At 38.9% G+C, this 12,261-nt stretch overlaps 1 protein-coding gene across 1 annotated transcript; it reads right to left on the bottom strand.

Moving 5' to 3' along the window:
• Positions 1-41: 41 nt before the first annotated feature.
• Positions 42-7,652, bottom strand: ostm1 (osteoclastogenesis associated transmembrane protein 1). Its single transcript, XM_053336812.1, has 6 exons — positions 7,205-7,652; positions 5,662-5,776; positions 4,404-4,501; positions 4,205-4,315; positions 1,752-1,917; positions 42-1,242 (listed from the first exon to the last, which is right to left on the bottom strand). The coding sequence occupies exons 1-6, from the start codon at positions 7,589-7,591 to the stop codon at positions 1,187-1,189; spliced, it is 933 nt and encodes a 310-aa protein (XP_053192787.1). The 5' UTR covers positions 7,592-7,652; the 3' UTR covers positions 42-1,186.
• Positions 7,653-12,261: the final 4,609 nt, after the last annotated feature.

Raw genomic sequence — 12,261 nt, 5'->3', positions numbered from 1 at the left:
AATACTTCTAGAGATATTATTGATAACTGTTTGTGGTTAAATTACAGCACACATATCTGCAGGTTGTTTCTGTCATGAAAATATATTTATTTGGGCTTATGCATTCAAAATTAAGATTTACATTACTTCACATCGTGTCTAAATGTATTCCTAATGGGCAAACTCATCAATTCAGCACTCGTACCTCATAAAAGGAAATATCATGAGCAGTCAGAAACCCTTAACAAATTAAGTTGAACATCAGTGGAAAACGACAACAAAGCACATTAAAGCTTTATGCAACCACAAAAAACACTGACTGGAAAACAGCTAACATCTCAGCATGGCATTTTGCAGTGCTCTTACGTTATGTGTGTTATGTCTTTATTACAACACCCACCCACCCAACCCCACCTTACTGATGTGCACCCCCCTTCTTACAGCAGATACATGTCACCACTAATGGACATCAAGTGCTTCCTTTTTGCAGCCCTCTTCTGGACATACATTAGAGACAGAAAACCCATTTCTCAACCCATAAATAGAGCACATACACACATTAGTTCATTTGTACACACACACACACACACACACACACACACACACACAGGCGTACACACACTGCATTCAAGCCACTCAGTCTTTCTAGTGACAGCTGTGTGTCTCCGACTGCAAGATGAACTAAACAACCTGACTGTTAACGAGATAAAAGAAGGAGGGCCAGGATCTGTGTGCGGACTACGAGTGTGTCATGAAGCAACATGAAAAACTATCTGATTAGTAAAGTTAGTTATACTTTGAATCAATCACAGTTCATAGAAACCTTTAAATGTACTTTAAAATTTGCCTTGTTATGAAAAACAAGTTCAATAATAAATTATTGCAGTTACAGACCTTCTCAAACACAGTTGGTGGACTATCTTTATAGGAACTTTGAATTCTGTGTGCACTCTTTTCTGAGAAGATGGTTTTGAAGTCTGTTTTCTGCATTACAAATTCCAGTGCATGTTACTTAATACTGATATCACAGCCTCCTGTAAACAACAGGTAATGCTGCTGTAGAGTCCAGTTTGTGGAGGCCAATCAAACCTCAGGCACAGGCACAGGCAAGAAGAAGACTTTTCTCTCCGGTGGTGACTTTTAATAAAAGAAGGGAAATCTGGTGAGAACGGGGTCCTTTTTCGAGCCAGTCATCACTCGTCCCCGCTCAGCTCTGCTTGTCCTGAATGTTCATCAGAGTGGTGTATGACTTTGCTCGCTTGGCTGTAAAGAGAGAATTTACATTTCTCAAAAGCAATATTTGGGGAGTTCAGTTACTACAATACATCAGGCTAATCGAGTAATTAATATGATTAATAAATTGGTTTTAAAAAGTTTTTTTCCATATATTAATTTATCATTTTGAGTCAGAAAAAAGTATTCTCACACATGATGAATGCAAGCAAATATGATTAAGGAAGGACCACAACCACATGAATCGATCCTTGCCTATTACAAGCTTGATTTCATGCATTCAATGGTTAAAAAAGTCTTGTGAAAGGCCCACTGATCCTTCAAGACAACCATCACCTTTTCCAGAGGTTTGCAGGAGGCAAACCCACTATTACTTTAGAACAACCTAGACCAAGCCACCCCCACTTTCTCCCCATCCCCAGAAAAACCCCAATATCACAGTCAGTCAGCCCTCCCTGCACAAAAACCCCCCAAACCTCTCAAAACCCTGTCAAAAAATCTCTCTGTGTGACAATGGGAGAATTAAGCTGGTTACTCACGGTGTATGAGCTTGCGTTTCTTTTGTTCCGAGTGAAGGAAGCTGCTCAAGTAGAAGATGATGGGCAGAAAGAGCATGAAGCTGGACACAGCGATGACAGGCACCGTCTCCTCACGAGGGAAGGAACAATTGAAATTCTTACTCCACAGTTTGCGGGTCATATTCATCTGAAATGAGACAAAGTGCCAAACGCAACAAAAACTTCAGGCTCAAATGACAAAAATTACACCACAATATTACTAATAAGTCAACCCTCTTAGGTTTCTGTTCACAGATACTAAGTTGTCTTTTTATTGAAGAGGCTAGGAGAGGACCCAGCATTGCAATCCCCCACCCATAACAAAGCTACAATTTCTGATCACAATCCTGAACCAGAGAATCAAGATAAAATGCCTTCTAGAAAAAAACAGCAACCTTCCACACTTAACTATTAATACTACTATTAGCTTCTCACCTATCCCCGCTGACGAGTTTCTACACTTTTTCTGCAATACAGATGATAACATTAGTATCTAAACTAGTTCTTCAATTCAGCTTTTAAACCAAATATTTGCCTACTTGTCGCTTTACCAGTAAAACTTTTGAAAGACCTGGAGGCTTTTTCTGGGTCCTACAATGCTGGATATTGTTAATTTATCACTTACAACTGGCTTGGTCCCCAGAAGTTTTAAGACGGCTGTGGTTAAACCTCTACTTAATTAACCACACCTCGTTCCGGGGTCTCTTAATAACTATCGACTAGTCTCTAATCTTCCATTCTTTTCTAAAGAACTGAAAAGAGTTGTGTCTCAAACAACTCTCAACTCAAGAAAATGAACTATATGAACCTTTGCAATCAGCAGGACCTGTCACTCCACTGAAAGCGCAGTAACCACACTAGTAAATAATCTTTTACTTGCTATGGATTCAGACTCCACCTCTGTGCTCATATTACTGGTTCTCAGTGCAGCCTTTGACACCACTGATCACTGTATACTATTAGACTAAATAGTAATTTTGCTGTCCGTGGCCTAGAGCTCTCTTGGCTTAGGTTGTACTTATCTGACAGAACACAGCTTGTCTGTTATAATAAAAGTATATCTAAGTTATCTGATGTTAAATATGGAGTCCCTCAGGGCTCGGGTTTTGGCCCTCTGTTTTTCTCTCTTTAAATTTCAAAAGATTTGGTCTTCCCTGTCCATGGTTGATGCAGAGACTAAAACACATTTACTGTATTGTTCTGTTTTCATTTCTGCCATGTGCTAGTACTTAAGGTTTTTAAAATGTTGCAGTCAGATTATTGATTAAAACAAGAACATTTGACCATATTACACCAATTCTAGCCTCCCTTCTTTGGCTTTCTATCCATATTAGAGCAGACTTTTAGGTGCTTCTGCTGACTTATAAAATCCTAAATGAGCATGCCCCATCATATCAGTTTGATCTCATAAACCTTATACTGCATCTTGAGCTCCCCGCTCTCAAAATAAAGGGCTCCTTGGGTTCTGTCTTAAATCAATTTCCTAAGTGCTGCCAATGAGATAATTGCAACTGTTCTCATAACCATAACATCTCTCTAACCTTCTGTTTGTTTGCTCCACAAGCACATGAGTGTCCAAGCTGTGTGCCCCTTTCTTTTCTCTCTCCCTATTTTCTCCTCCTGTCTTCTCAGGCATCTCTTGCTGGACCAGCACCCACCCTGGAACCGCTCTGCTTCCCTGGCTGTCAGTGCCATTTCCTGGGGTTTTTTGGATCTGGTTCCCTATCCTGCAGGAGTCCAGCCTCACCTCATGTCTCTCTCACTGAATGATGTCTTTATCCCTCTCTCTCTCTCCTGAGTGAATAATGCCTTTCCGTGTCTATTCTCCTGTGCATGTGAATAGTGTGATGTGAGTCTCCCCTGTGTGCTTGTGCAGTCTGTCCTCCTGCCAGGTCTCCATGTTAATGGAGGTCGCGTGGCTCAGGTCCTATTCTGTTCTGGTGGCACCTGGAAGCTGCTTGATGCATTCTTCATATATATTGTAGATCCATTATAATTTTGTTATCCTGTTCAATGCTTTGTTGTATTCTGTACTCACAACATCTAGACAGAGGGTAATGTATTATACAGACTGTAAAGCCCTCTGAGACAAATTTGTGATATGTGATATTGAACCATAAACATTAAATTGACTTGATTTAACCAAAACCTGAAAAAGAGCATCTAATTTTCAACAATCAACTCAATCCTCCACACAAATTCCAGTGACTGACCAAAAAGAGCTGCAAGATTTACTAATTCCCCTCAATTTATAGTGAAACATTATACATAGTTGGTTATTTGGCACAACTTTACTAACCCTAATTTCCTGATCTTGTCACCAGATATAAGACTCTTCTGACTAATTGTCGTCAAGTGTCCTCAGATTCCTCTAGGGGGTGCAGCTTTCTCTTTTCCTATCTTAAACAACTGTTGTATAAATGTGACATACTTACCGCATCCTCTATGTCAATACACATAGTGTTATTCATCTCCATGCGGCCGTACAGCTCATTCACATTTTTGTATGTGCTCTTACAGTTTTTGCACAGCTCTGTGTGGTTCCCCTGTATAAGAAAAAATGGAGAAGGACAACATAGTTAACCATACTTGACTTGATATATAGACATCATCACCAACCAATGTATGACATACCTGTTGATACTTCTCAAAGCAGGTGAGAGTTTGGTTGAGAGTAGACATGAAGTAGACTGTGTCGTTGGTGAGGCCCTGGAAATCTTTATTGATACAGTCTGCAAAACAGGAAGTAAAAATGATCACCAGGTAGTTGTTGTATGTTGACAAAACAAAACAGATGCATGAGGGAATTTTGTGAAGGTTTTATTTTAGTAATATCAAACATCTCCTCTGATTTTATCTGAGATTTGAACCAAGTTTCAATCATTTTGGTTTAACGATACAAATGAGTTCCAGCTTTTCAATTGTGTGGATTTTCTGCTTCTCTTTGTCTTAAGTGATAATAATATGTTCTGCATGTCTGCAGTTTCATTAAATTAAAAAGACTTTAATATATTTTTAGAACACCAGAAAACCATGAGACACATGTGTATGAACTTATTGACATTTATATCACTTTTTTTCAGTGCTTTCCATCTGTATATAACAATTCCTAATAATACAATTTATAAATAATAATAATTTATAAACACATGACCTGAGTGTCAAGAAATTAATGGATAGATTAACCGATTACAAAATAATTAAATGTTTGCTTAAATCTTCTCCATTGTGAGTGGATGAGATCCTAGTTACTGTAACTAGAACTCTGTCACGTGAGTTTCTCTTGTAGTTTAGAGATGTAGAACGTCTCCCAATAGCCCACAACCACATTCAGAAAATGTTACTGTCTATGACAGGTGAGAAGAATATTTTAAACTTTCGTGAATTAAATGTAACAGCTTTTAATACACTCCAAAGCCTTCTTGCTGAGGTCTGGAGTGTTGGTTAGAGAAAACTAGCTTATTGATACTTAAAATGAAGTATAAATAAGGAACTCTTCTAAAAACCAAATACAGCTTCATGAGAAAATCATGCTCTCACATCATCCTACTGGCAGAAAACAATGTGGAAATGTACCAAATCTGATGCAATTATCACAGTCACAGGCTGCTGTGGATCTATTGGGCATCCTGATGGCTGAAGGGTTGACCAGATCATATGAAAGTCACATGTTTGTCTCTGCAACATTATCTTTCCACTTTGATCAAAGCACCCTGAGCACAACACGGAATCTTCCTGCCTTTACTTAACCCTGCACTCTGACCTCTGATGTACAAATGCATACATATGTGTGTATCAAAGATTCTAAATAAAAAAAACAACAATGATGCAGATATGTTATGTCAACCTCCCAATAAATGCTGGGAGTTTCCACTTCCTTCTGAAGACTTACTGTTACAGTTTGATCTCGTCCATAGATCCTTCACGTTGCTGTGCAGCTGAAACACCAGCATCAGCCGATCACTGCGCAGAAGACTGTCCCTGCAGCTCACATTACCAGGACCCATCTGAGGACAGACAGGCACAATTTTTAAAAAGGATAAGTTCACAATTTTTACAAGTCGGTTTTTAAACAGCCAGGTGTCCAAATGAACACTCAAAGAGGTTTTGCTCACTGTAATCATTCCTTCTGTTCATACTGGCTACTAAACAAACCCCTTTAAATGTGCTTTCATAACATACATGAGCAACAGCCCCTGTTTATATTACAGAAACGAGCAGTAAGAATTCTTCATGTATTTTACAGGATGGTATAAATATTTGGCAATCAAACAAATGCATTTAAGAAAGAATAACTAGACTGTATCAACTTGATAGGTAATGGCTTTACTTAATTGATGCTGAATTATTGCATACAGCTTTTGATTTTTTTCTCTTGTTACTGTTAGTCATCATTGTGAAGTAACCGACAGACCATCTATTTCTATTGTTTATTTATGTTGTGAGTAGATATATCGGTATCTGTGAATATGTTGTCTGATATGTGCCTTCTATTTTTAAAGTTATATAGGCAGCATTTTATGTATATTTGATATATATAAGTTATATGTGTGTTTTTTTGTGATTCATAGCTATATATAATTATTACATTCCCAGTGGTGTTTACTGTTTCAGTGCACTGATGCCATTTAATACAACAAGGTTTATTGTTAGACTGTAAAATATCATATCTTTGTGTGTTTGATAATGACATTTGTGTGTTTTTGTATATATTCTGTACATGTAACATAACTGCCAATATAGATTGTCAGATTTTTTTTGCTCCCTAATATTGATATCAGCATCGGCCCCTAAAATCCAGTATCAGTCGGGCCCTAGTTGTGAGTACAGGGCAGGACAAATCTGATGTTCTTCTCTCTGTTCCTTTTCAGTCATGGAATATGTACAATAGTAATTAAGTTGTGTTTTCATCATGCATCGCTTATTTGTCCTTTCCTGGAGCTTTGCCTTACCATGAGTGGTACAAATAAATAATGAATGAAATTAATGAATAAAAACATTTCTTGCAGAGAAAGAGCGTTGTGGATTTTGACATTTATTATAAGTGCATACTGTAGTGTAAAAAATTGTAAGTAAGTCAAATGTATTTCCACAGAAATTAGTCACAAAGTGCTTTACAGGGGTATAATGCAACATACACAAAAGGAAGAAAGCAAGGGGTCACCACGGTCACGTGATTAAAAATGCAACAAAAAAAAACATGAGAAAAAACTTTAAAACGCACTCAAACAGCTGTTCTCAGGTGTTTCTATGCCCTCCAGACAAAATGTTACTTTAAGCAAATAAAAGTCCGGTTTCCTCAAATTGGTCACCAGCAGTAAGTCACATCACAAGACTCGTGACTCATGACACGACTGCAAACAAACAAGGCCTGGAGGCAGCCTACCGCCAGCTAATACATAGACAGAGCTTTAGCTTTATATCTGTGCCTTTACCTGGTCCGATGAGATGTTGTTGTATATTGAGAGGAGGCTGCCATAGCTGGAGAAACAGTTCAGACACACTTTGACAGGTCGGGCAGCGGGAACCAGGCAGTTCACATAGGCCACATACCGCTGCCCGAATATGTGGAGTAGGTCGCTGCAGTACTCGTTGATCTCCAGGTCCTCTGGGAAAGTAGACAGCAGGTTTAGAGAGAGGAGAGGAACCACAACAGGCTTAAAATCAGGCGAGTTGGCCATAGCAGCAGGACTCAGCGTCGGCATCACTTTCACTTTGTCTGCTGCTTCTGAAATTGTCGCGTTAGTTCCGTCGCCAGAAACAAAAGTGCAAATGTAAATGAGTGACCAAACAAAAAACGGGCTGTTTTTGGCGAGAGACATTCTCGAAAAAGGGAGACTGACGTGCCTGTTCCTCTTCTATCTGTCTCTTACCCCAAACAAACCATCACTTCCTGGTTTTGGCCCAGCGTGATCATGTGACAACTTGGAATCTCGCGAGAGTTACGAACTACGCACATGTATGTAAAGTGATGTGTATCTTTGCCATATTAATGAAAATGTTATAGGCCAATGATTTTGGAAACGTGCTGTTTTGGATTCTGGAGGATAAAATCAAATGTACAGATAAATAGAAGGTTAAAAAGGACAGTTCAAACCGATTTTCCTCTAATCCAAACCATGAATAGTCCTTTCTGTTTTTATTTACAATATTTCCATGAACTGTAACTCGCCCTACCTCATACTTTGTTTGTTTTGTTTGTTTGTTTGTTTGTTTCACTTCACAAAATTATAAGATGAATAATTTGATATTCTTTATGTGATTACTTTGTGGAAGAGGAAATTCTTAAGAAAACATAGCCTACTGTACTTTTGTAACACATTTATCATTTGCCAACATTTTAGTGGGTTACTTTTCACGAGGTTTCTCCACTAGTTATTTGTTTTTTCATATTAGTTATTTTCTGCGTTTGTAGTAAACTGTGTCCCAAATTAGTAACACACTGTTTTTGAGTCAGTGGTTAAGGTTTAAGGTAAGGTAAGTAGTGATGGTTAGGGTTAAGATAAGTCTCCACCTATAAGTGTAAGTATATAATGTCCCCAAAAGTGACCATGATCTGATTTGTGTGTGTGTGTGCGTGTGTGTATGCTTGTGTGTGTGCTTGTGTGTGTGTGTGTGTGTGTGTGTGTGTGTGTGTGTGTGCTTGTGTGTGTGTGTGTGAGAGAGAGAGAGAGAGAGAGAGAGAGAGAGAGAGAGAGTGGAGGGGGTTGGGTGGGAATGTGTGCGTGCATGTTGGAAAGAGATGGCCGTTCCTCCTGGTCTCCTCATTATTTACGAGTTTTTGACACCATACAATTTTGCAATGTGCGCTCGGCTCGGAGCAAATAATCACGGAGTCAAGGTAAACGATTTGGGCTCCAATCCTGATTGTGATAATTGTCAAAAACCCCCTCGAATCAAGCAACTGCAGTCAATGGTCGTTAATGTGAAATTAGTGGCTCTTGATAACTTGCAGGCCGCATCAATTCCGCAGTCATCAGAGCCTAATGAAAATAAGGGGGGAGAGAGTGTGCGCGGCATTAGAGGCCTATTCTAATGCCTGCGCACAACTGGTAAATATGGATCCTGGCCGCTAATGCTCCTCTCAATGCACATGACACCGGCAGCTCATTAACTCTTCTTCTCCTGACCAGAGTTCATCTAATTGTTCAGATGTTCCCCATTCCTTTATTCTTTTCCAGTGTGGCTCATAGAGAAGAAGAAATGATTGCAACCTAAAGCCGTTATGATCTTGCTTTTCCCCCTATTTTGCGCAGTTGTGGATGCCCACTTGATAACATCACAAATACAACAAAAAATATCACTTTCATTATTCTTATCATTAATTCACGCATCAATATAATGTAAAGGCCCGTGGGCAAGCCTCAGCCTTCACTGATCACATTATTCACCACGTTTTGGATCCCTTTCTCTAATCTCTGATAATCAGCAGAGTACCAAGTAAAATCGGCATATCATTATTTGAGATGACCCTTATTGTCAGATGGCAGAAAATGCCTTCATTAAGCATGTGGAAGATAGAGACACCATGCAAGAGGACAAAAATCACTAATTAGGTCCATAAATTAGATGATGTTGATGATGAGAGCCCTTCAGGAAGGATGGCAAGACTCAGTCCAAGAACCTCCTCTTGATTTGGTGCATGATAGAAACAACCATGCAATGGAGAGACTGGTCAAAAGAACATGTGCACCTATAGGTGATTTGGGGAAAGGGGCCACAGATTAAAAACACTTTTAGGACTTTTATGTGAAAGTACAACAATTTAAAAATACTTCATTACAAGTGAAAGTCATTCAAAATCCTACTTGAGTGACAACAAAATGTAGATATCAAAATTTAGCTTCTTTTTTTTTTTTTTTTTGAAAAATGGTCCCTTTAACTGCCGTTGGAGTGTTAATATTGGTACATTTATGTGTAAGCAGCTGGTGGTGTAGCTACTTCATATACATACAGTTAGTCTTTAGTTATGTCCAGAGGTTCCCAACCTAGGGGTCACACCCATCCAAAGGGACACAATATAAATCTAGGGGGTTATGAGATTATTAATGGGTTAGGAAACAATAAAAAGGCAAAGTTGCACAAACATAAATATGTGTTTTCTGGCAGGATTTTCTCTAGTCTTTGCTTTTTGGGGGGGATGAATTATTCGATTTTTGTTATCACACACTGTTAATCAAATGAAACCATCAGAGAAATATGAAGGTGAACTCATTCTTCAGGGGAACAGCTCAACTCAAAGAAAAAGGGGCTAGAGCCAAAAAAGGTTGGAAACCTCTGGATGAATCATTAACAATTCATTGATTTTTGTGTGCCCTGGAGTAATGCTTAATTACAGCAGTTTCTACCAGATTTAAATCCATAAAGATGATTGTATTAGCATCTGAACTGCTTTTACCATATGTTCATTTTTGTGTTGTCCCAGTTTGTTGTTTTCTGATCTGAGTCCTTTCCCTCCTTGTTAAAGTCTTAAACTGGACAACCACAAAGGGGTTAACTCAAACCGGTTCAGCCTTAAACTTGGCTCTTGGCGTGGGGAGAGAAAATAGCTGTAAAGTTATGCAGAAGTTATTCTTCATCCTTCGGGCCGTCCCTAATCCGCCAAAAACCTCATTCTTTCATCGGAGAACTGTGCCTCCTTTCTTGTCCCCCCCTCTCTATACAACATAAAGTCAGACTGCATTTAATGGTTATGTCGCGATGGGAGAGGGGCTTTCTTCTTTCCCTTTTCTCCAGAATATTGCCCTTTTCGTCGTGTGAGTCTTCCAACCCACAGGGACCCCCATATTCTTCCCTCCGCGTCTGACTCGAATCACAAACTAACCCTGATTTTCACCACTTTGCTGGGAATTGCAGGGAGTGATAATAGAGATTTCGCTTTCATTTTATACGCTTGACTTGGTTATTGTTGCTTTTCTCCTCTCCCGTGATTCTCCCCTTCTCCAGGGATTAGCCCTGACTTCGCCCGCTATACTGGCCGCCGAAGTGCCCCTGAGCCCCGGGATGACAATTGATGCAGATCAAGGCAGGCCTATTCTGCGCCTTTCAATAGGAAAGGTCTGAGTCGAGTTTAAATGAAGGAGTTTTAATAGAAGAAACGGATGCTCTTCAGTTCGCTTCCCACAAATTAACAGCTAGTTTTCAGATTACTGTTTTTGATTTTTTACTTTTGTGGGATGATACTGTTGGGGAAAAAAGTGGTGCTATGATAAAGACTGAATGGCCAACTATTGGCAACACAGAACAATGATGATGATGATGATGATGATGAGGACGATGATGTTGATGATGTCGACACTGATAAGAGTAAGGACAGACAGGTTGATGATGATGATGATGATGATGATGATGTAAATGATCAATCTCGGGGATTATGATGAGAATGATTAGGTGGAGGAAAATGACAAGGAGGATTAGGATGATGATGTTGAAGATAAGATTAGTATCAGAATAAGCAGTGGTCATGTTACATTTTCTAGGTACTTGCACTGAACTTGCATATTCCCATGTTATGCTACATTATAGCATACTTCATACTACTTCATGCTAATTAAATATCAGAAGGATTTTTTTATATGTATTTGGCAGCTACTTTTCAGAGTTGGATTAAAAAAGACATTTCTCTTTTAAAATGAGTGATTTGCTCATTAAATACAACATTATAAAGATAACCTTTTGGCTTGTGGCCCCTTATAAACCAGCAACTGGGGGCCCCTTCAGGTGTCTATGAGTTGTTAAAACAAATATAGAAATGTTGACAGAAATTTACATATCTGTATAACAGTACTTTTTTTTCCTTTTATGCCATTTAATCATCTCACAACCCCTCAGATTTATCTTGTGCCCCTTTGGAGGGGGGGCAACCCCTGTGTTTGGAATCACTGGATTAACTATTAACTATAAAAGTAGTAAGACTTGCTCCAACAACAGTAAAGTGCTGACAACACATTGTTGCATCTTAACTAATACTAATAATATATCAGTTACAGCAGCCACTTGACGTAGGCTACATGTTGTTGGTAACATTTCTGTAGTTTTACTCACTCAAGACTTTTAATGTAGGATGTGTAATGATGTTACTGGTACATTTACTAAAGGAAAGGAGGAGTTAATCTTTCACCAGTGAGAATCAGTTTTACTAAGGAACTCCAGTAACTGTCAATTTATTTACACACAGTTCCAAGAAATACATTTTCAAAAATACAGCTCAAGCAAGGACAGAGAAATCAAACAAAGATAAGCAAGCAAACACAGATATGTAGTGTGTGCAGTTAAGGTGGCAAATGTGCAAGTTTGTGTGGTAGTGCAATGAATGCTGGAAAAACCAAAAAATGTATGAGTGATGAAAAAGGTGTCTTACATACAGCAAGTGGTTTATGCACAATACACATCTATAAACACTATTTACATCTCGCGTATGCAAAACCTGGCTGAAGGTTTTGTGACATTTCAGATGAAAGCCAGAGATTGGGTAGCAGTATGGGACTTTTTT

This window comes from Scomber japonicus, chromosome 17, assembly GCF_027409825.1.
Source record: "Scomber japonicus isolate fScoJap1 chromosome 17, fScoJap1.pri, whole genome shotgun sequence".
In the NCBI taxonomy this organism is placed as follows: Eukaryota; Metazoa; Chordata; class Actinopteri; order Scombriformes; family Scombridae; genus Scomber; species Scomber japonicus.
The sequence above is the reverse complement of the archived record's forward strand: the minus strand, read 5'-3'. Positions and strand labels throughout refer to the sequence as shown.